Below are 23,991 nucleotides of genomic sequence, written 5' to 3' on the forward strand. Positions count from 1 at the left end.
GCCAGCGCATTCCTCCTACCTAGGCTTTATCTCAGTGGGCTATATCACGGTGCCGTGGGTACAAATCCAACTAGAAACCTTCTTCTATCGGTCCCTTTCTTGTAGCGTTGAAGTCAGAGGGAGATGACTACTTCATCAACGGAGCGTGGACCATCGACTGGCCCAGGAAGTTTGACATCGCAGGGACAGCGTTCCACTACAAGAGGCCACTTGACGAACCTGAGTCGCTAGAGGCCCTGGGGGCCACCACGGACAACCTAGTCGTCATGGTAACCACATTTGACTGTTTTGTTGTGTGTTGAGTAAACAATGTGGGAGGGGTTTGTCTTTGACATAGAATGAGGATCAAACACAAAAAAAGGGCTTTTTCAGGCATCTTTCAGCCCACCGGGTGTCCTTAGTCAATTTGGGGGGGCGGAGAGGGGGGGATTCCACAAAAAGGGGATTTAACAAAGACAACCTTCAGATGTTACTCATTTGAATCGACATGAAGCACAACAGCTGCTCCCAGCAATCCTTAGCTGACCTTCAGGCCAGTAAGACTGTGCTGGTTCGGGGGTTTACTACAGTATATACAGCAACGTAGATATTGAAAAAGCCATTTCTGGCTCAATTCAAATGCAAGTGGACATGTGTTTTGGTCAGGGTGTGTGTTTATGTTTGCGAGCCGTGTTCTGGCTTGTGAAAACCTGCGCGTGTATGTGCACGGGTGTAAGTGGGTGTAATGCCTGGATGTCTGTGTGTGTGTGTCTGCGTTTGTGTTTCTTTAAGCCATCCCACTCCATGGCCCTCAGGACCGCAGTGGCTTTTGCCTGGACATGAATAGTGGAAATAGCAGACCCCACAGGACCACTGGAATAGGGCTGGAGTTAACCCGGTTAGGGGTTAGGAATAAACAGAGCTGTCCATCCCACCACAGGCCATTCCGTTTGTGGCAACTGAAAAACGGCATCATTCCTATGTTCCCTTGCATCAAGTACGCTAACATAAACACAGTGCTCATTGGATGATTAGAGTCTCCGCTGCAGTACAGTAAGAGGAACGCGTAACAACTCCTTACTGGGGACTTATTCTATATTTCAATAATGAATCATTTGATTTTTGAACATTGTGTTAATGATGGCCGATTGACATTTCCACGTTTTTTTCAAGATGAGTGATGAGAAGAGAATCGCTCAACCCATCGGGTATCTCACTACGGCCCCATATGCCCCGTCTTGAAATATGCTTGGCAGAAGCGGTAAAAGTACGTTTACATTGTAATACTTCTGACAGCCAGTTTATAGCCAGAAAGCATGGATTATTGAGTCATTATTATACTGAGCAAAAATATAAACGCAACACTATAGGCCGTAATCTATGGATTTCACATGACTGGGAATACAGATATGCGTGGATCAATGGCTCTGCAATGGCTGTGTGAAGTTGCTGGATATTGGCGGGAACTGCAACACACTGTCGTATGTGTCCTGGTGAGTATGCAGGCCATGGAAGAACTGGGACATTTTCAGCTTCCAGGAATTGTGTACAGATCCTTGCGACATGGGGCTGTGCATTATCCTGCTGAAACATGAGGTGATGGCGGCGGAGGAATGGCACGACAATAGGCCTCAGGATCTCGTCACGTTATCTCTGTGCGTTCAATTTGCCATCGGTAAAATGCAGTTGTGTTCGTTGTCCATAGCTTATGCCTGCCCCATACCGTTACCCCCCTGCCACCATGGGGCACTCTGTTCACTACAGTGACATCAGCAAGCGGTTGTGAGGCCGGTCGGCCATACTGCCAAATTCTATCAAATTATGTTGCAGGCAGTTTATGGTAGAGAAATGAACATTAAATTCTCTGGCAACAGCTCTGTTGGACATTCCTGCAGTCAGCATGCCAATTGCAAGATTCCCCTAAAACTTGAGACATCAGTGGCATTGTGTTGTCTGAAAAGACTGCAACATTTTAGAGTGGACTTTTATTGTCCCCCAGCACAAGGTGCACCTGTGTAATTTTGTGTAGAACGTTGACAAAAATTACAATTAAATCCATTTTAATCCTACCTTGTAACCCAACAAAATGGGCTGTCAAGGGGTGTGAATACGCTCTGAAGGCACTGTAGGTCAACATTTGTAATGGTAAAGGTTTTTAATACATTTCAGGTGCAGAAGATGCGCTCTGTTCATTCTGCAAATTCTGTCGCTAAGTGTATTTCATGATACTGGAGAATGATCTGATATCACTATATCATTCATTTTTAAATCCAGTAAATAAAGCATAATGCAGTCAATTCTTGAACAGCATTTCTTACTTTGAGAAAGAAAAAAAGAGTATATTTTGTAGTTAGGAATAATACTCTCTAGGTGTCCTGTAAATCATTTACAGGGAGCACTTTCTTTCAGCCTAAATGTGCCTTTTTTATTGCCACATCTGTCAATCTTATCGAATGTATAATTTAGGTCACCTGCTAAATGATGGTTTCTTTATCTAATATAGCTAAAAACATCACTTTCCCCTGGTGGGATATACGGTACATTCGGAAACTATTCAGACCCCTTCCCCTTTTCCACATTTTGTGACGTTACAGCCTTATTCTAAAAATGATAAGATTAAACACAATGCCCCATAATGACTAAGTGAAAACAGTTTTTTTGAATTTTTTTTGCTAATTTATGAAGAATAAAAACTGAAATACCTTATTTACATTAGTATTCAGACCCTTTGCTATGAGACTCTAAATTGATCTCAGGTGCATCCTGTTTCCATTGATCATCCTTGAGATGTTTTTACAACTTGATTGGAGTCAATTGATTCAATTGATTGGACATGATTAGGAAAGGCACACACCTGTCGATATAAGGTCCCACAATTGACAGTGCATGTCAGAGCAAAAACCAACCCACGAGGTCGAAGGAATTGTCCGTAGAGCTTCGAGACAGGATTGTGTCGAGGCACAGATATGGGGAAGGGTACCAAAACATGTCTGCAGCATTGAAGGTCCCCAAAGAACACAGTGACCTCCATCATTCTTAAATGGAAGAACTTTGGAACCACCAAGTCTCTTCCTGGGGCTGGCCTCCCAGCTAAACTGAGCAATCAGGGGAGAAGAGCCTTGGTCAGGGAAATGACCAAGAACCTGATGGTCACTCTGACAGTACTCTTGAGTTCCTCTGTGGAAATGGGAGAACCTTCCCGAAGGACAACCATCTCTGCAGCACTCCACCAATCAGGACTTCATGGTAGACGGGCCAAATCGAAGCCACTCCTGCTTGGACTTTGCCAAAAGGCACCTAAAGACTCTCAGACCATGAGAATAAGATTCTCTGGTCTGATGAAACCAAGATTGAACTATTTGGCCTGAATGCCAAGCGCCACGTCTGGAGGAAACCTGGCACCATCCCTACGGTGAAGCATGTGGGTGGCAGCATCATGCTGTGGGGGTGTTTTTCAGCAGCAGGGACTGGGAGACTAGTCAGGATCGAGGAAAAGATGAACGGAGCAAAGTACAGAAAGATCCTTGATGAAAACCTGCTCCAGAGCGCTCAGGACCTCAGACTAGGGTGAAGGTTCACCTTCCAACAGGACAACAACCCTAAGCACACAGCCAAGACAATGCAGGAGTGCCTTCGGGACAAGTCTTTGAATGCCTTTGAGTGGCCCAGCCAGAGCCCGGACTTGAACCCGATCGAACATCTCTGGAGGTACATGAAAATAGCTGTGCAGCAACGCTCTCCATCCAACCTGACAGTGCTTGAGAGGATCTGCAGAGAAGAATAGGAGAAACTCCCCAAATACATGTGTGCCAAGTTTGTAGCGTCATACCCAAGAAGACTCGAGGCTATAATTCCTGCCAAAGATGCTTCAACAAAGTACTGAGTAAAGAGTCTGAATACTTATATAAATGTGATATTTCACACAATTTTTTTTATACATTTGCTAAAAATCTAAATCAAATATTCTTCACTTTGTCATGGGGTGTTGAGTGTAGATTGATGAGGGGGGAAAAAAACATTCAGAATAAGGCTGTAACGTAACAAAATGTGGAAGAAGTCAAGGGGTCTGAATACTTTCCGAATGCACAATACATTGAACTCAATGTGTATTTTTCACCATGTAAGGTAGAAAACAGCCTTCTTGGTCCATGTGCTGGGATATAAGGGGAAATGGTGTATTCTTATTGATCAGGATGCCTACACCTCTGCTTTTACTACAGTTGGTGGCAGCATATGACTCTCCAACCCAGCTCCTCTTTAAATGTTACATTTCTCCTATTTGTCAATGTAGCCACGTCGGCTGACATTCTCTTTAAGTGTTTGAGAACCAAATGCTTTTCCCTCCCCATCATGTAGACCTTGCACATTCCATGTGATAACTTGGAATTTTCTATACTTGTATAGAATCAAAGTTAACCTTCTCTGTTCCGTCTAGTAAAACATATTAGCTGACATGACATATGAGGGCGGTGGGCATTCCATAGAATGGGAGGATCATAGTATTAATACATAGTTATGGTATACATTACATACAGTATATAGAGCGCTGTGGGCATGTGGGCTGAGCAGACATTTAACGAAAAACATTTTGAAAAAGCATGAAAAAAAAACCCCACAAAGCAAAATAGGATAAACGTTTGGGTCAATTCCATTTCAGTTGTTTCATTTCGGATGATTTCAATTCAGGACCTGCACTTAAAATGAATTCATATGGAAGTGAAGCCAACGCTGCAAATGTGATAAATCAAACCATGTCTTCCTCTCACTTCCAGGTTCTTCTCCAGGAGCAGAACATGGGGATCCGTTATAAGTTTAACGTTCCCATCCAGAGGACAGGAAGTGGGGACAATGAGGTGGGCTTCTCCTGGCACCATCTGGCCTGGTCCGACTGCTCCGCCACCTGCGCTGGAGGTATGCAACTGCAACAACCAACCACATGCCCATATATGGCTTTGACCTGGTCCTGTTCATTTGGCACCAAACAAGAGAAAACATTTTGAAACGGGGTACTTGAAGTTATCCAATGCTCCCAGTCCAATAAAGATTTTTTTTGCTTTCTGTTGCAAAACGCTATGGCTATGTTCAACATTGTGCCCTACGGAACACAATACTGTAAATATGGAGACTGTGGGGAGCATGGGTTTAGGTGTCAGAGATCTATGGCTTTTTAAAAGTGCTGTTCTAGCTATCTGGTAATGGAATATGGTTACACACTGTCGACATTTTTATTGTTTTCTTTACAATAACAGTAGCTTTCTCCAACATGAGATACATTGTGTCTTGTGTGTCTTTCCAGTCCGGACCAACCAATACTTATTGAAATACTGGAGAATACTGTGGGGTAACCCAGTATGATAATTTCACATGGGTTTGTAGGATCATAACTTTATTGCTTTCTAAATGTCATTTCAGCTTTTAAGTCAAACTTAATATGCATTTTCCATATTTAAACCAGGCACATGAATATGGTGTAATTTCTATGAATGAGCTGCTTTGCATATCTTCGGGTTAACCAGGGCTAGCAAGCATACAATCTGGCTCGCCAGAGATACTACGGTCTGCCGCTCGAAAACCCTTGTCCTACAGCATACTGAAACGTCCTCACTCTGAAACCACAGCGAAATGTCCACCACTGCCTCAAGAATGACTAAACCAACTCATTTTAACCCCAAAAGCCATGGGCTTTTATGAAGAAATAAATACTGTTCCTCTCCAGCTGTCGAGCATGGCCACTAAATGCCTTCAATATTCGAACAAAGAACACAGAACTGAAAAAGACCCCCCAAAATAGAGCTCCTGGGAAAAAGGAGACCTGTGCAAAGAGCTACAGATATCATATCATACAGATGTTTATACCGTAGCATTGTAATATGTATAGGACCTTTTGGCTTTTGGGACTTCTACCAAGCAACACTTTACGACATATCAAAATCAATACAACAGATCTGTACGTTTTGGATGTGGGCCTTCAAATCATATAGCCGTTGAATTTAGCTGACGCTGCTAATCGTAACATTTCATTTAATGCATCCCAGTGCTGACACAGCCTTTTAAAAACACCTTCGGGCATCCAGGCAACTCCACTACCCTCTCCAAGCATGATACTTTAACACCAATCCATATATCAGCTGTACTATGGGTGTGTATACCACTATACAAATGCCACTATACGAAGGAAAGCAGGCAGGCACGCACTCACACTCGCTCTCTGTCACCTTACGCACACGTGCATAGCACTCACACTCGCTCTCTGTCACCTTGCGCACACGTGCATAGCACTCACACTCGCTCTCTGTCACCTTACGCACACGTGCATAGCACTCACACTCGCTCTCTGTCACCTTGCGCACACGTGCATAGCACTCACACTCGCTCTCTGTCACCTTGCGCACACGTGCATAGCACTCACACTCGCTCTCTGTCACCTTACGCACACGTGCATAGCACTCACACTCGCTCTCTGTCACCTTACGCACACGTGCATAGCACTCACACTCGCTCTCTGTCACCTTACGCACACGTGCATAGCACTCACACTCGCTCTCTGTCACCTTGCGCACACGTGCATAGCACTCACACTCGCTCTCTGTCACCTTACGCACATGTGCATAGCACTCACACTCGCTCTCTGTCACCTTACGCACACGTGCATATCTCCTTGCACCAGTCAGACCAGCATGGCGTTCACCTCGTCCCCAGGCTCAATTGATACTGCATATACAGCCTGGGAAACAGTGTGCAACAAAGTGAGGACTTGAAATCGAGGTGGAAGAGAGCCTGCTACAGCTGTATTAGATGGCACAATCAACATAAATGGTCTATCACCGGGACCATCCGATTTCCCCAACTCACCTCCGTGGTCAGTTTGCTGCTCGCACTTCGAAAATCCAAAAGGGGAGGTTCTAAGGGTTCTGCTAGGTAGTGACGATGGACGGAGAGATCAGCCAATTAAAATCAGCGGTTGTGTCGTCCGCTCCTGCCACAGACTTCCAGTCAAGTCCCGTTCTGAGGCGCTTGGAAACCAGACGTCTTGGCAGAGCAAGAGCCGGTTGGTGGGCAAGATTAGTATGGTGTAGGTCCTAGGATATGTCCCATGAGACCCCATACACACACACACAAACACAAACACAAACACACACAGAGAGAGTTGGGTGACGGCGATACGGTCGTCCTCAGACTCTGCGCTAGCAGTCAAAGTAAAGAGCTGCTCCGTAAAAGTGCTTTTATTTACCAACATATACTGTAAGGCACCAGACATTTACACATCTGGGTTTACCACAGACTGAGACCATCCCTTAAGTCTCCACCCAAACGCAGACACACTGCACCGTAGGGAGCTGCCTGCTGCACTCTGGTTCATGTGCAGGAGAATAAGAAGGAGATTTCGGGACTGTATTTTCTTACATTTTCAGGAATCCAAAGTTAATCAGGGAAAATGGGTGTCGCGTGTGTGTTTACTCCCCTTCTCAAGTCAGGGTTCCCAGGAAGTGATGCATCAAACAGGAAGAGGCTGGACAATAACTGGGTGTTGTTGTGTGTTCCTCCTTCTCTGTTAGGTTCTCAGAAGCAGGAAGTGCTGTGTAAGCGTCTGGATGATAACTCGGTGGTGCAGAACAGCTACTGTGACCCAGACAACAAACCTCCGGAGAACCAGAGGTCCTGCAACACTGAACCGTGCCCTCCAGAGTACGTACAATAAGACTTTCATCTACAATACAGGACAATACGGTTCAATAGAATGCAATACAATGCGGTGGTCATGTACAATACCTGCTCCCCAGGTAAGACCCTCAGACTCTATGAACCTAATATCCATCTTGGAAAATAAAGATATCCTGCTAAACTATGCTGGATGGGTGTACTGTATGCTACCTTGGCTCACAGGAAATGCTAATACTGGTGTTGGACCACTTATTACATACAACCAGAGACCAACCAATAGTCGATAGTGGGTGAAGTGGGTTCAGAAGACTACACAAGCGTTTAGGTCTATCCTAAGCTCCAGTTAAGACTATTTCGTAGAAAAACGATAACGACTTGCTATATTAATTTGCCTTCAAGGAGTCCCTTAGCTGTAAAATGTGTTTTGAAGAAAATGCTAAAATAAAACGGCAATGATTTATAACTTCATATGTTAACTCTTTTCGAAGCTTGTTTTATGCCCAAGAATGAAAATGCTGAAAATGACCACCTGCGTTTAATTGTATTGGCTAGCTTACGCTATGAACCGTCGAGGGACGATGTACGCACGAGCGCGTGTGTCCGTCTCTGTGTGAGTGAGTGGTGAGTGCACGCACGCATCCTTGAGAGTGTGTGTGTGTGCGTGTGCGTGTGCGTGCGTGTGCGTGTGTGTTGTGGCCAAAAACGCTTAGCCTCTCTGCAAGGGCTGAGGGAACGGTCAGACAGAGTTCAATCATGTCTCAGATGTTCAATTGGAGGGAAAAAAAGGATGAAATACTTTTGGCCTATGGGCTGAAGCCGTCTGCCAACAGTGATGCGTGTGTATATTTGGGTGTAGATGAATAAGTCATTACGGTTAGATGGGCATCTGTAATGAACTGATATGAAGGCCGTTCCTGGCTTCACTCAATGCCCAAGAAAGCTATATTTGAAATCATCAGCTCACTCCATTAATAAGGGCCAGGTTGACATAGGAACAAACACTATCTATGAATATTCAGCTTGTTAGTGGATTCCGTTTCTTCTCTCCTCTCGGACAGCCCTTGTTGCCGTATCTAAGTGAACTGCTACAGTTTTCCAATCAGGAAGGCAAACATAGTGTCCATAGGCAGGGAGAGTACTGGATCAACATGAGCGTGTAAACATGATTGTTTTAGAATACCCAGCATGGCATGGGCGGGGGGGCCAGATGTTGGGAGACAATGTTAATTCTCTGTACATTCCTGTGGAATGACGTAAGCCGGATCAGGAATGTAACGTCTCCCAGTCGCTGGATGTCTGTGTCGGCTGTGTTCTGACAACATGTTGTGTAGTTTGAAAAATGCGTTGCCCTTAAAGGGAATTAGTCTTGGCAGTGCACAAGAAAATATTTCCTCCAGAATATAAAATTGAAGCGTATTATCCCATTTGTGATACTGCATAATACTGGGGGCCATATGAAAACACATCTGACCCATATGGTTCCAATGGGACTGTCCTCTTCTAGTCCCATTGTTGTTCTGTCCCAGTCGTTGTTCTAATGGTGGTGATCGTGCTGTTGTAGGTGGTTTATCGGCGACTGGTCGGACTGTGGGAAGACGTGCGGCGGCGGGATGCGGAGTCGGACGGTTCTGTGCATCAGGAAGATGGGGCCTGCCGAGGAGGAGACCCTGGAGGACAGCCACTGTCTGACGCACCGACCAATAGAACGAGAGGCCTGCAACAACCAGTCCTGCCCCCCTCGGTGGGTCACTCTGGATTGGTCAGAGGTAGGAGAAGGACCGCCTCTTTTTACATCCCAGCGGGGGGGAAAACGGGGTCTATTTTTTTCAAACAGTTTTGTCCACTGGGACAGCAGCAGTTGTAATAGGGAACTAGAAATGTTTCATGTAGAAAAAAAGTCAAAAGGTGAATAGTTTTATTGAGCTCGTCTGTTCTTCCTTCTGCTCCCAGTGCACGCCCAAATGTGGCCCTGGGTTCAAGCACCGCATTGTGCTGTGTAAGAGCAACGACCTGACCAAGACCTTCCCGCCCGCCCACTGTCCCTCCCACAGGAAGCCCCCCGTCAGGACCCGCTGTAGTCTGGGACGCTGTCCGCCACCTAGATGGATCCCAGGGGAATGGGGACAGGTAGGATTGGCTCCCCCTTCAGAAATCATTGCTTCCTTTCACTTTTCATTGCTTCAATATGTCTTGAGACCAGGATGTCAATGTGGTAAAGGCAGGTAAACGAAGCTATTCTAAGAAGAACAGACTCCAAATCCCCTGTTTTGGTGAACAGCGTACAGAATTTATGGCTTGATCATAAACTGGGGTCCCTAGAGAGCTGATCATGTGTGACTGTCCAACCTGTCTGTCTGCCTGTGTTGTGCGTGCGTGTGTGTGTGTGTGTGTGTGTGTGTGTGTGTGTGTGTGTGTGTGTGTGTGTGTGTGTGTGTTGCGGCCCCAGTCAGATCTCAACCATACCATCAACACGTGTCTGGCCCCTGTGCCCACCGGGCCACCAGGCTTACCCTCCCTTCAGATCAGGCTCTGTGGAGCCTCACATCCCAGCCTGCATGTCATCTCCTCCCAATTAGACTGCCTTTATTAGGGCCCAGGCCGGCCCTGACAGATGGCCCACGTCAATGGAGGGTCTTAAGTGGGATTTGAACCAGTGACCTTTTGGCCTCCGGCAGCGAAACCGGGGAGTGAAGCACGACCTTCACAACAAGCTGCCCTTTCTATGGCTCAGGGAGAGGAGAGACAGGGGTGAGAGACGGGAGGAGAGGAGAGGGTGAAAGGTGTAATTATAGAGGGGGAGGGAGGGGGACTGAGAGGAGGGAGAGAGGAATGAGCCAATGGTAAGGAGAAAGAAAGAGATAGAGAGAGAGGTATATACATCTCTCCTTGGCCAGTGCGTGAGAAAGTCCTTGGTCTAAACAAACTTAAAGCTCTGGTGTTACTGGTATATATTAGACCCAAGAACCTGTTATTTGATGGGCTGATTGAAGTGGGAGCACCGGGTGATGTTGTTATGAGAACCTGGGACCAGAGCCCATGACCTCTAACCCCCCACAGTTCCTTTAATACCACAACAAAGTCCACCACAACCTGGTTAGGCCCCTAAATAACATCCAAGTACAGCTAGAAGCCTTCTACTACAGAACCTGAGAAATTCTCTCGTTACAGACAAGTATGTCAGTTGTACAACTGAATGCATTCAACTGAAACGTGTCTTCCGCATTCATCTCAACCCCTCTGAATCAGAGAGGTGCGGGGAGCTAGCATAATCGACATCCACGTCTTTGGTGCCAAGGGAACAGTGCCTTGCTCAGGGGTAGAACGGCAGATTTTTACCTTGTCAGCTCGGGGATTCGATCCAGCAACCTTTACGGTTACTGGCCCAACGCTCTAACCACTAGGCTACCTGCTGCCCCAGAGAACTACTACGGTACAGATAATAACATTGATGGGAGAACTGTTATGTTGGACTGATAACCCTGGCTGATGTACAGTAGTTAACTAGATGTTTCCAGCTGATGCAACTAACTGCATGTCTCTTGTGTCTATAGCTGGTCGCTACCATCTCTCTGTTCTAATGTAAACCAGCTGACTGCAGTCTGACTCATGCCCATTAAATAATTACTACTGTATCACTTTCCTCCCATAATCGTCTGTGCATGTCGAATGTTCATTCTATTTCTTTACATGTTCATTCTATTTCTCTGCACGTTCATTCTATTACTCTGCATGTTCATTCTATTTCTCTGCACGTTCATTCTATTTCTCTGCACGTTCATTCTATTTCTCTGCACGTTCATTCTATTTCTCTGCACGTTCATTCTATTTCTCTGCACGTTCATTCTATTTCTCTGCACGTTCATTCTATTTCTCTGCACGTTCATTCTATTTCTCTGCACGTTCATTCTATTTCTCTGCACGTTCATTCTATTTCTCTGCACGTTCATTCTATTTCTCTGCACGTTCATTCTATTTCTCTGCACGTTCATTCTATTTCTCTGCACGTTCATTCTATTTTTTTACACGTTCATTCTATTTCTCTGCACGTTCATTCTATTTCTCTGCACGTTCATTCTATTTCTATGCACGTTCATTCTATTTCTATGCATTTCATTCTTTCTATGCACGTTCATTCTATTTCTATGCATTTCATTCTATTTCTATGCATTTCATTCTATTTCTATGCATTTCATTCTATTTCTATGCATTTCATTCTATTTCTATGCATTTCATTCTATTTCTATGCATTTCATTCTATTTCTATGCATTTCATTCTATCTCTATGCATTTCATTCTATTTCTATGCATTTCATTCTATTTCTATGCATTTCATTTTCTATGCATTTCATTCTATTTCTATGCATTTCATTCTATTTCTATGCATTTCATTCTATTTCTATGAATGTGCATGCACTGTATGTTTCTGTGTGTTCGGACTCAGTCACTTAAACAGTTCAGGAAGGCCATTCTACTTATCTTGGCTTTTCATCTCTGTCTGTCTGTCTGTCTGTCTGTCTGACTGACTGACTGACTGACTGACTGACTGACTGACTGACTGACTGACTGACTGACTGACTGACTGACTGACTGACTGACTGACTCACTCACTCACTCACTCACTCACTCACTCACTCACTCACTCACTCACCACCACTCACTCACTCACTCACTCACTCACTCACTCACTCACTCACTCACTCACTCACCTCCCTCTTAACGGTGACTTAATAGGATGAGCTACTGTGTCCGTAGTGATTAGTCAGACTCGCTGAGTGTCTGCCGAGAAGGCAGCAGGGGGGGGCAGTGGGAATCTGCACACTCAGACTAAGCTTGGCACATAGAGGTAACCTTTTGGTTACTGGCCCAACACTCTATCCGCTAGGCTACCTTTCAATAAACGCCATCCACATTACACTGCCAGACAGCAGTAAAGGGCTGTTTGACTGTGCATAGGACTCCGTCACTATAGGTTATAACACATGGGTGTGAGTTTTAACAGTGTGGCCGTGTTGAGGGTGAATAACTCTGTGTCTTTTGACTGCGGTATGTGGTTAATAATGTGGTTCAGTGTTTGGCGCAGTGTGATTGATAATGTGTGTGTGTGTGTGTTTCACCACAGTGCTCAGCGCAGTGTGGACTGGGCCAGCAGATGCGGACGGTGCATTGCCTCTCTTACACGGGCCAGCCCTCCAGTGACTGTCCCGAGGGCCTCAGGCCCACTGCCATGCAGCAGTGTGAGAGCAAGTGTGACGCCATGCCCATCGCCAACGGTGACGGTGAGTACAGAACACACGCGCACACTCACACATACACACGGAGCCCTCACCCACCCATCAAGCCGTATGACCTAAACACGGCGGGGTGACACAACTCTCACGGAACACACCGCATTCATCTCCCCATTGAGGTTGAGCTGGCTGGACCCCGTATCCTCTGCCTGCTATGATGGATGTGTGTTAGGATGCCTAGGGACAGGACCAGGCAACACGCCGATGGGGGTGAATGGAAACGCTGAGCAGGTGTGTGGAGACGCCTAGCGGCTAATGGGATTAGCTTCAGGCTAATTGCCCCCGTACAGACAGACAGAGAGACAGATAGCAGTGAGAGCATTGTCTCCCTCCCAGGCCACAGCCCGATAAGGCATTTTAGAGGTTCTGCCCTGTTCGTCCACCAAACTGTGTCTGTGGTGGGGGGGTTGTTATTACATTGTGAAGGGTTGAGAGAGAGAGATTCATCTGGCCTAGCCTCCGACTACTACTACAAGCACACACTCAAGACAGGCGGTAATGGTTGCTTATGATTATTCATCTGTGAAGGAGCATAAGAACCAGGTCTCTTTTACAAAATATGTTTTACCTCAATGAGACCGACCTGGATTGATACATACGATGTAAGAAAGAAGAGAAAGAAGCTGATCTTGCACATAGCGGTAAGAGGAAGAGCTTAGAAAGCCCGAATAATAGTCCTTTTTACAAAACGGGGCCAACGGGATGAACAGAAAAGTGCTCATGCGAAGTGAGATAGTTCTAGACGTGGTTTGTCCTCCATACTTATTCATATAGCACACATATATAGCACTATCTCTCCCAGGGAGGAGAGAACTGCGGGAGCCTCACAGCAGGCCATCCGTCAGCTGGAACGTACCACGACACAGCAACACGGAGGGGAGATTTATTAGGGCCGGTTGTTATAAGAGACAAGAGAAACTTGGAATAGTCCACAGTGTTTCTCAACCTTATTGTACCAGGGACAAGCTCGGAGGACCGCTTATATTAAATCTAACAGCTAAGACCTGACTGAAAAGGTGTGAGACAATTATTTCTGGGACCGGTGCACCTGCCGGAGGTTAGAACCACTGGTCTGGAATGCATTTAATTCATTTGAATCCAACAGCAATATTACAACATGGACACACACACACACACACACACATAAACACAGACACACACACACACACACGCACAGACAGACACACACTTGTCTTGATCTTCTTCTTTCCTTTATCTCCTATCTAACTTTTGTATTTTTCTCTCCAGAATGCAAAGACGTAAACAAAGTGGCATATTGCCCACTGGTGCTGAAGTTCAAGTTCTGTGGCCGTGCGTACTTCAGACAGATGTGCTGCAAGACGTGCCAAGGACGCTGACCCACTGAGAGAGAGAGAGGGGGGAGACAGAGAGAGAGAGAGAGAGAGAGAGAGACGGAGGGAGGGGGAGAAAGAGAGAGAGAGAGAGAGAGAGAGGGAGAGAGGGAGAGAGAGAGAGAGAGAGAGAGAGAGAGAGACAGAGGGAGGGAGGGAGAGAGGGGGAGAGAGAGACAGAGACAGAGGGAGGGAGGGGGGAGAGAGAGAGAGAGAGAGAGAGAGAGAGAGAGAGAGAGAGAGAGAGAGAGAGGAGAGAGAGAGAGAGAGAGAGAGAGAGAGAGAGAGAGAGAGAGAGAGAGAGAGAGAGGGAGAGAGAGAGAGAGAGAGAGAGAGAGAGAGAGAGAGAGAGAGAGAGAGAGAGAGAGAGAGAGAGAGAGAGAAAGAGCGAGACAGACAACGGGAAGAGTGAAAGAAACGCAAGACCAGTAGAAGAGGAGGAGGAACGAGGATTAGGAAACACTGGGACGAGAGAAGAAAAGAGGGATTTACCCGTTTGTTACACCTGCTACGCCCTCAACCCCCCACCCCATCATCACCGTGGAAACCTAACCACTGCTCAGCAGACACGCTGACACAAACGTTTATTGCCGTCACTTCTGTGAAGTGGGAACCTTAGAGGATTATTGTTACTGATGTTATTTTTTATTATAATAATAATAATGAATATTATTTGTATTATTTTATTGTCGTCTGATTGTTGTCGTTGTTCGTCGCCGTTGTTGTTTTTTGAATCCAAAGTGCTGGACACGTCACACATCGAGCGGAAGCACCGCAGGGATGTAGGGAGTAGCCACTGGAAAGGGGGGAGAGGAGGAAGGAGTGTAGCTTAAAAATGGAGGTAGGTGTCGTAATGGTGCTCTACGGACAGACAGACAGACAGACGTCGGCTCCAGTGCACAGGCGTGCGTGAAGATCCCATAAATTACACCTAAACACTCCAACATCACCAAACCCAGCAGTACTGTAATGAACTGCTGGTCAAGACGTCATCGCCCGTAGTGTCCTTCAAGCGTTTTGTATTAAATCTGTCTGCCACTGCCACGTGTTGTCAGTGGAGTCCTGGAGGGCGATGAGATGACAAAAAATGTTCCGTGCAGGAAACCAAAAAAACGAGGTGCTGTGTCTGGAGTTATTGCCACTTCCGTGTTATCAGAGCTGAACACAAGGGCGCGGGTGGGGGGGGGCTACGGTGAGATCATTCTTTTGTTATATGTTGGCGTCTCTTCTTTTGGCGTCTTCCAAAAAGGCAGGGTGCCTTCGTCTTAAACAACACTCACGTTGTGCCAGAACCCTTAAGGAGGAGGCCCATTGCTGGGGCAAAATAATGGATTTGTGAAAAAGTCCCTAATATTGCAAACTGCACCGTTTGTCAATGAAGTAGTGAACTGGCTTTGAAGGACCTTATTGTTGTTACCATTATCGTTATTATCATGTAGTTCTTATCGTGTAGTTATTATCGTGTAGTTGTTATCGTGTAGTTCTTATCGTGTAGTTGTTATCGTGTAGTTGTTATCGTGTGGTGGTTGTACTCCACCTCCAAATAGCCTCATCAAAAGGCATTGGAGACGGTTGCTGTTCGTGAACGATACTGTAATCAAAGCCGGAGGACCTCTGTATCAGCTCCATAACAGTGTATGTGTAGGGCCGAGGTTTCATCAGCGTGGGAAGAACGCACAGCCTCTTCAGCACTGTGGCTGGAGTTAAGTGAAGGGCCAGTACTCGCACACACACACACACACACTCGCGCACACACGTCCCTCCCAGCAGACCACGACGTGTTGCCAGACCACGCAGATCCGGTCTGCCACGGACAGACTACCTCCAGATACTGTCACCCCCCCCAGAGAGTACAAAAAGCAAATAACAGAATATTATGCAACTCAATGGTGCTTTTTATTCTTTTTTATTCCGGTGGAATACTGTTTGTTTCCGTTGCCGCCTCCTCGTTTCCTCTTCCTCTTCAAGTGGGAGGCCTTTCCTGGCTTCACCCTGGCTCCCCCAGGCTCTTCTCCCAGGCTCTTCTCCCTGGCCTCTACCTGGCCTCTACCTGGCCCGTGGTGCTATAGAAACGGGTGCATTCACTCCCCACTACCATACAGGGACTATAGGCTGGATCTGTTCGGAGCATATGAACACTAAGACAGTATCTATGTTTGTTAATGCCGGCCATGTTGCTGTTTGTTTCAAATGATCTCGTCTTACCTCACTCACACTGGCAACTTTCATTGATGGCGAGGTATCCGTGTAGTAACCTCGCACACCCAAACACAACACCCGCCACCCCTCACCCCTGACCCCTGACCTCTATACATGGGATTCCAGCCAGTTGTATCCTGTATTATTCCTAGCGGTGTCAAACATTCTTCCAATGTAAACCTCACCCAAGTGACATTGCTGCTGGCGTTGGTTCGGGGGTTTGTGAAAAGGGACCGCCACCTGTGCGTGGAGCTGACCCGCGGTTCCAGATGGCCTCATACCCATATGGAGCCATGCTGCGGAGGATAAACCAGTAGGGCTTAACGGGAACCCCCCATACCATCGGGAAAGACAATTTAGGAGTCATAAACGGACCACGTGGGGACTGCCACAATCATACGACGACTCCGCTACTTTTGTTTTGCTGCTGCTACTTGTTTGGTAGCCACCTCCACATTGAACCGGGACGTTTGGACATTAGTGGATACGATGAAAACGAAAGCATTTGACACGTATTGAACTCCACATGCTGGGGCTTCTTCCAGAGCTGTCGCCATGTCAAATCCGGAGGCTTGAAGTGACAGTTTATTGGCATTGGGACACAGAGCCGACAGACGGACAGAGAGACAGACTGACTTGACAGAGACACTCTAGAAGATGCTCATTCCAACTGGTACTCATAGCTGTGAACTTGGACGTTATGAATGTCACGTTGCTTTACCACCTTCAAGGGCAAGAGAGACATGAAAAAGAAGAAGCATTATTTGATTAGTTGCGTATATTTTATATTCAGTATTAATGTTGGTACACTGTTACTAATATTTTGTTTTGTTTACATTGTAAATGAAATGCTAATTTATTGCCATGTGTCACTTGTCATACATTTGCTTCACTGCATGCGAACATAACGTCAGTCTCGTGGAAAATAAATGCAGTGAAATAGGGCCCCTTCACCGAACTGATTTAACGTAGATACATTACGACAATAAAAAGAGCTGCTTCCGAAGAGACTCGTTAAGATGGCTTCTGTTTTTCCCTGAAGTGTGTGAACAAACCGCTTCTGTGGTGTCTGTGTTTCAAGGTCTGAAAATCTTCTCAGGACCTTCTACGACTCTTCCCGAGGCTCTAAAAGATCGTGTGGACAGATCTTCATTCTGAAGGTGCTTAGTGGACTGAGTTTGACATTTCTTGCTCTGGCCCAGTAGTAACACCCCTGATTCAAGCAGTATGTTATTTCAACTCCGGCTGTTAAAAGCTTTGGCCACCAGATGCAATTTGAGACTGATCAGTCCATTCACCAAGTACTGGGAACCTGAGGCTCTTAACACCTGATGGCAGCACACCAGAATACTGAACCCCTGGTTAATAGTGACTAACAAGTGCATCTATTCACTGCAGTATAAAGGCTACAGCAAGCAGAGCTGCGCTAACCAATCCTAGACACCCTTACTTCGTAGTGATACATGTGTGATTTCCCATACAGGTCACTTTGGTTACAATCGGGGCGGAACTCCAGTCTGTATGATCTGGCTACTAGTACCTTCACCCCCCCCCACTGGGACCTGCTGAGGCTTTCTCTAGGCCTCCTTGGTAATGAAGTCTAAATAAACCCCATCTACCCCAATTGGCTCATTAACACCTGCTCCTCATGATAATCCACAGCCTCCTGTTACACAGGCAGAAAGAAAGACGGGCTGTTATGTCTAGCGTGCGCGTCCCAAGTTTAAAATGCCTATGTGTGTGTCTGGCTAGGCTTCTGTCCTGCTGGCCAACTGCAGGGGTCTGTGATTACATTACCCTCGAGGAGGAGAGAGAGGGGGAAAGAAAGGGAAACGAGGAAGAGGAGCAGAGGAGAGCGAGTGATGAGGAGGACGAGGAGACGATTCGCAGAAAGAGGGAAAAAGGTGAGACGGTTCAGGCTGAGGGATTCAACAGCTGCTCTCCAACTGACACGTGATGCACGCCAGCGACCCCGGTTCGGTTGCTTACATGCCTGGGTTGTCAGCAGCCACAACAGAGAGGAGCGCCGAGGTCTACAGACAGAAACAATGACATTCCTCATATCACCATATCACTACAAACACCATATACGGCTCCTACGAAGCTGAAATACGATTGTATGTACAGTGCAGTTCTGGTGGTGCAATATGTTAGAGGGCTAGGGGCAAGCCCAGCTCCATTTTGGGTTTGTTTACCAAAGGACTGCTTGTATGAGAGGGATCCACCATTGAAACAAATATGTGTGTTTTCCAGAAGCAGTCAACTGCATAGCGTGCGTCGTCAGGGGAACAGACATTCTCGACACAGATCCATGACACGATTGGCTTGTTGGTGATCCTTAAAACGTTATGTCCCATTGGGCACTCACCGGTTGAGTCAACGTCGTTTCCACGTCACTTCAATTCAATTACGTTGAACCAGTGTGGAACAGAAGCTGAGGGTGCTGGTGTGGGTGCTGCTCCAGGCATAGTATCGTTTAAATGGTTATTCAGCGTCACGTGGGCGATGTGACATAAATCAACCCTTTTCATTCGACTGCCGGACAAGATGGCGCCTGGTTCGTCTCTCACACACACCTCACCAGATGCCAAGTTCCTCTCCTGGACTCAGTAGCCTGTGTACAGCGGTAGTCTTACCTGATACAACAGAAACACAAGCACATGTTATGACACTCACAGACTCCCTCACAAAGCCTGTAGGATGCCTACGTAAATGCTTCAGAACGTTCTGTCTCTCTCTCTCGCTCTATCTCTCCACGCCTGTTGTCAAGGCTATAATATTAGTCCCCGTGACATATTCCGTGTGTGTGAGAATGAACGTGCTGTGAAGGGGGTTCCCAGCAGGTTGGCTGTCTGAGGTGACAGGGGTCTGTGGGAGATCTGTGGCGGCCGCTGACGAAGAGGTGCGCCATAGACTCCATCTTCATCCACGCTCTGCTCTGTGCATGAACACACAGTTACAGACAGTGAGAAAAGCCATTCCCCCTCGTTAGTTAAAAACACTCTCGGGGCATTTAGACACACACACACGCACTCACCCCCCCCTCCTCACACACATTGCTAGCACGCCTACAAGTGCATCTCCATCAAAGCCTCCAAGAAGGTATTTGTGACTTTAAGCTGGTTCTAAGCCTCCTCACCTCTGGACCTGGGAAACATCCTAGTGCCAGATCCTTCTCTGACAGAAACATAGATCCTAGCCTGGCAGGGAGCCAATTACGGGAAAGAACAGGGGCCTGGATTCCAAAGCTGGATCTAGACAGCCGTCGTTGTCGCTGCTGTGTGTTAGTGGTTTTCTTCGCTACTAGACGGTGTGAGGATTAACGTGATGACAAACGGCATCTCTTCTCAGAGAAGAGAGGACAGCAAGAACCCCCCCCCCCCCCCCCCGTCTGGCTGCCTGCAATCAAAGCTACAGTTGAAGTCGGACGTTTACATACACCTTAGCCAAATACATTTTTCACAATGCCTGACATTTAATCCTGGTAAACATTCCCTGTCTTAGGTCAGTTAGGATCAACACTTTATTTTAAGAATGTGAAATGTCAGGATAATATAGTAGAGAGAATGATTTATTTCAGCTTTTATTTCTTTCATCACATTCCCAGCGGGTCAGGTGTTTACATACACTCAATTAGTATTTGGTAGCATTGCCTTTAAATTGTTTAACTTGGGGCAAACGTTTCGTGTAGCCTTCCACAAGCTTTCAGGTTGAGCGGCCTTTCAGGTTAAGTCGATATAGGACTCGTTTTACTGTGAATATAGACACTTTTGTACCGGTTTCCTCCGGCATCTTCACAAGGACCTTTGCTGTTGTTCTGGGATTGAATTGCACTTTTCGCACGATCATTTATTTTGATTTCCCCATGATTTCAAGCAATAAGGCACTGAGTTTGAAGGTAGGCCTTGAAATAAAACCACAGCGACACCTCCAATTTACTCAAATTATGTAAATTAGCCCATCAGAAGCTTCTAAAGCCATGACATCATTTTCTGGAATTTTCCAAGCTGTTGAAAGGCACAGTCAACTTAGTGCATGTAAATTTCTGACCCACTGGAATTGTGAAATAATAATAAATAATAATAATAAATAAATAATAATAATAAGTAAAATAATCTGTCTGTAAACAATAGTTGGATAAATGACTTGTGTCGTGCACAAAGTAGATGTCCTAACCGACTTGCCTAAACTATAGTTTGTTAACAAGAAATGTATGGAGTGGTTGAAAAATGAGTTTTAATGACTCCAACCTAAGTGTATGTAAACTTCCGACTTCAACTGTAGCTGTGATACTCCTGGTGTCGCCGATGAGAGTCTGAAGTGCTTTGGACATGATTCTACTTAAGCTAAACAGCTCCAAAAGGTGTTGGAGACCGGAGGCAGTGCGTGTGCGTGTATATGTTTGTTTCTGAGTGTGTGTGTGTATTAAGTCCAGCAGGAATGTATTTGGTTCAGGTAGGTCATCTGCCGTTGCCCAAGCCTGGCCTGGTCTCTCCTGGGGTTAGGCCCTGTTCGCTACTCTCTCCCACAGCAGACAGCCAGCCAGACTGAGTTATTGTACAGAACAGCAAAGGATGGGATGTGGGGCTGTTGGGGGGGGGACATCTGTCTACCTCGTCCCTCTCACCCCACATGCAAGGACAGTCCTATAAGTTATATTCTATATTCTCAGCCATGAGGTGTACTGCAGGCAATGTCAAGTTTCAAGTTTTATTGTCAGATGCACAAGTACTAAAAAAAATACAAATAAAAGAAGAACACGAGAAAGCAAGTGAGCGTACCACACTGAGTGGACAAAACATTAGGAACATCTGCTCTTTCCATCACATAGACTGACCAGGTGAATCCAGGTGAAGGCTATGATCCCTCAATTGATGTCACCTGTTAAATCCACTTCAATCCGTGTAGATGAAGGGGAGAAGAAGGATTTTTAAGCCTGGAGACAATTGAGACATGGATTGTCTCAATTGTCTTATGTTCTTGTTGTTTCCTGCACTCAGAGTATACCTGTTAGGGTCAACACCCGCGGGTAAATCTAAAAGCACAGCAATAACAAAGGATGGAAAACATCAGATAAGTGCTTTCTCACTCTATTATATAATGATACCACAGTATAGTATTAAAGTGATGCAGAATTCTGCTGAACAGAAACGTCTTTGTGTGTCTCTGCTGTAGAACCGAAAGTGAATCCGCACACTGGTATAATGTTCCCAAAGTATTCAATAAGGACAACATTTTGACCCCAAACGGTGTCCTCGTCTCTCAGTGATTGCCCTGGTTCCTTTGCCCTAGCTGTCCGTACAGCAGTTCACCTTCAGAGACGTCCAGTTCCATCATGTCCCCTGTCCTATCATGTCCCCTGTCCTATCATGTCCCCTGTCCTATCATGTCCCCTGTCCCATCATGTCCCCTGTCCCATCATGTCCCCTGTCCCATCATGTCCCCTGTCCCATCATGTCCCCTGTCCCATCATGTCCCCTGTCCCATCATGTCCCCTGTCCCATCATGTCCCCTGTCCTATCATGTCCCCTGTCCCATCATGTCCCCTGTCCCATCATGTCCCCTGTCCCATCATGTCCCCTGTCCCATCATGTCCCCTGTCCCATCATGTCCCCTGTCCTATCATGTCCCCTGTCCCATCATGTCCCCTGTCCTATCATGTCCCCTGTCCCATCATGTCCCCTGTCCCATCATGTCCCCTGTCCCATCATGTCCCCTGTCCCATCATGTCCCCTGTCCCATCATGTCCCCTGTCCTATCATGTCCCCTGTCCCATCATGTCCCCTGTCCCATCATGTCCCCTGTCCCATCATGTCCCCTGTCCCATCATGTCCCCTGTCCCATCATGTCCCCTGTCCCATCATGTCCCCTGTCCTATCATGTCCCCTGTCCTGTCGCCATGCAGAGGCAGCCAGGTAAGTAGGTTAGGCCCACAGCGATTCGATAGCCAATCACTTAGCCCCATGGAGTTGTGCCAAGAGAGTGTTTGAGCAGCCCCGGGGGTAGATGAGGTGTGTGTGTGTCTGTGTGTGTGAGAGAGTATGTGTGTGTGTGCGCTAAGGACTCTGAGTTCCCATAGTAGTAAAGGGACGTTTTTTTCCTGGCCATCACATCTTTATCCCCATCAGAGATGAGTTATACAGGCCGTCCTCCTCCTCTACACAGCTAATAACAGACAGCAGCCTAATGGGGATGAATGATGATGATGGGACTTGGTGTACTGTACGGTAGGGTGTACGGCTCTCCCTGCGTTTAGTGCTCTCGATTGCAGTTCTGCTTCACTGTTATGCTGCACTTGATCTGTGTCTAGTCCAAGCTGCAGCTTAGTGAAAAATGTAGTATTTTCTTCCATCCTGGGAGTCTCAAATGGTTTTGATGAGACTGCATAGATAAAACAAAATGACACCACAGAATAAGCACTGCAGTGACACCATACATGGGGAGTGAGTCCTAGGCACGTTTTCCTCCTTTTGGAGGCTCCTTTTACTACTTCCATCTCCTTTATCGGTGTCTTTTGAATGAGGCTGATTCTATTGGCTAATAACAGAGCCAAATATAGCCTCCATATATAACTCTGGCTAATACTGTCACTTAGACAAAGTGAATGAGGCCATATAATTGTAATCAACTGATTAAGTGATTCAAACATAACAGTGGAGGAGTAACACTACATTTTATGGGGTACATGTGGACTGTTACCCTCAGTACTGTGTGTTAGAGATAACACCTGTCCTCCAGGTCTCTCTGGTTAATTCTGTTTCATTGTAATTACGATATATACAGTGGGGCAAAAAAGTATCTAGTCAGCCACCAATTGTGCAAGTTCTCCCACTTAAAAAGACGAGAGAGGCCTGTAATGTTCATCATAGGTACACTTCAACTATGACAGACAAAATGAGAAAAAAAACAGACACATTTTGCTGGGCCCAGCTGACATTGAACTTGACAAGGTGTTGACAAGAAGGTGCAGAGCTTGTCTGTGCGGTGTGGTTGTTGAACCCTTACCTCGCTTGGATTCCAGGAAGCTGTGCTCTCTTTTCATGTAGCAGTCCTCACTTTTACGCTGTTGGCTTTGCACTGCTGCTTTGACTGTCGAGGCTGTCGGGTTGCCAATAAAGGGACGGAGTCTGTGTAGGGGCAGCTCTAGTTCACATCCTAACATCAGCTTGACAGGAGAGACTCCAGTGGTGGAGTGGTGGGCAGCTCTGTCGTGCAGCAGAGTTTGTGACATATACTCAGTGTCGGAGCCACCTTGACATGAGCTCTCAGTCCATTTTTCAGGGTTTGATTGAACCCCCCCAGGGCCATTCTTTGTGGTCAGAGTTGCAGGCAGTCCCCAGCGAGAAAGGAGCATATCCAGGGAGTGTATGGTGGCCCCTGATGTGACAGAGCCCATGGGTGTGACCTCTGGTCATTTTGAATGTAGGTCATACAGAACCACCAAGAAGCGTTTGTGATGTGGCACATTGTAGAGTTCACCGCAGATGTCCAGTTGGATATGTTCCCATGGA

General features: G+C 46.4%; 1 protein-coding gene across 2 annotated transcripts in view; it reads left to right on the top strand.

Moving 5' to 3' along the window:
- The window catches only part of LOC118373438 (A disintegrin and metalloproteinase with thrombospondin motifs 6), a 120,162-nt gene extending 105,856 nt beyond the window's left edge, over window positions 1-14,306 (top strand). For both annotated transcript variants that reach the window (XM_052525902.1, XM_052525903.1), the window contains exons 19-25: window positions 106-269; window positions 4,752-4,890; window positions 7,536-7,665; window positions 9,203-9,407; window positions 9,592-9,768; window positions 12,761-12,917; window positions 14,178-14,306. In XM_052525902.1, coding sequence (XP_052381862.1) covers window positions 106-269; window positions 4,752-4,890; window positions 7,536-7,665; window positions 9,203-9,407; window positions 9,592-9,768; window positions 12,761-12,917; window positions 14,178-14,287 — 1,082 coding nt within the window. In that variant the 3' untranslated portion in view covers window positions 14,288-14,306. The remainder of the gene's footprint in view (window positions 1-105; window positions 270-4,751; window positions 4,891-7,535; window positions 7,666-9,202; window positions 9,408-9,591; window positions 9,769-12,760; window positions 12,918-14,177) is intronic.
- Window positions 14,307-23,991: the final 9,685 nt, after the last annotated feature.

The sequence above is a fragment of the Oncorhynchus keta genome, chromosome 9 (assembly GCF_023373465.1).
Source record: "Oncorhynchus keta strain PuntledgeMale-10-30-2019 chromosome 9, Oket_V2, whole genome shotgun sequence".
Classification (NCBI taxonomy): domain Eukaryota; kingdom Metazoa; phylum Chordata; class Actinopteri; order Salmoniformes; family Salmonidae; genus Oncorhynchus; species Oncorhynchus keta.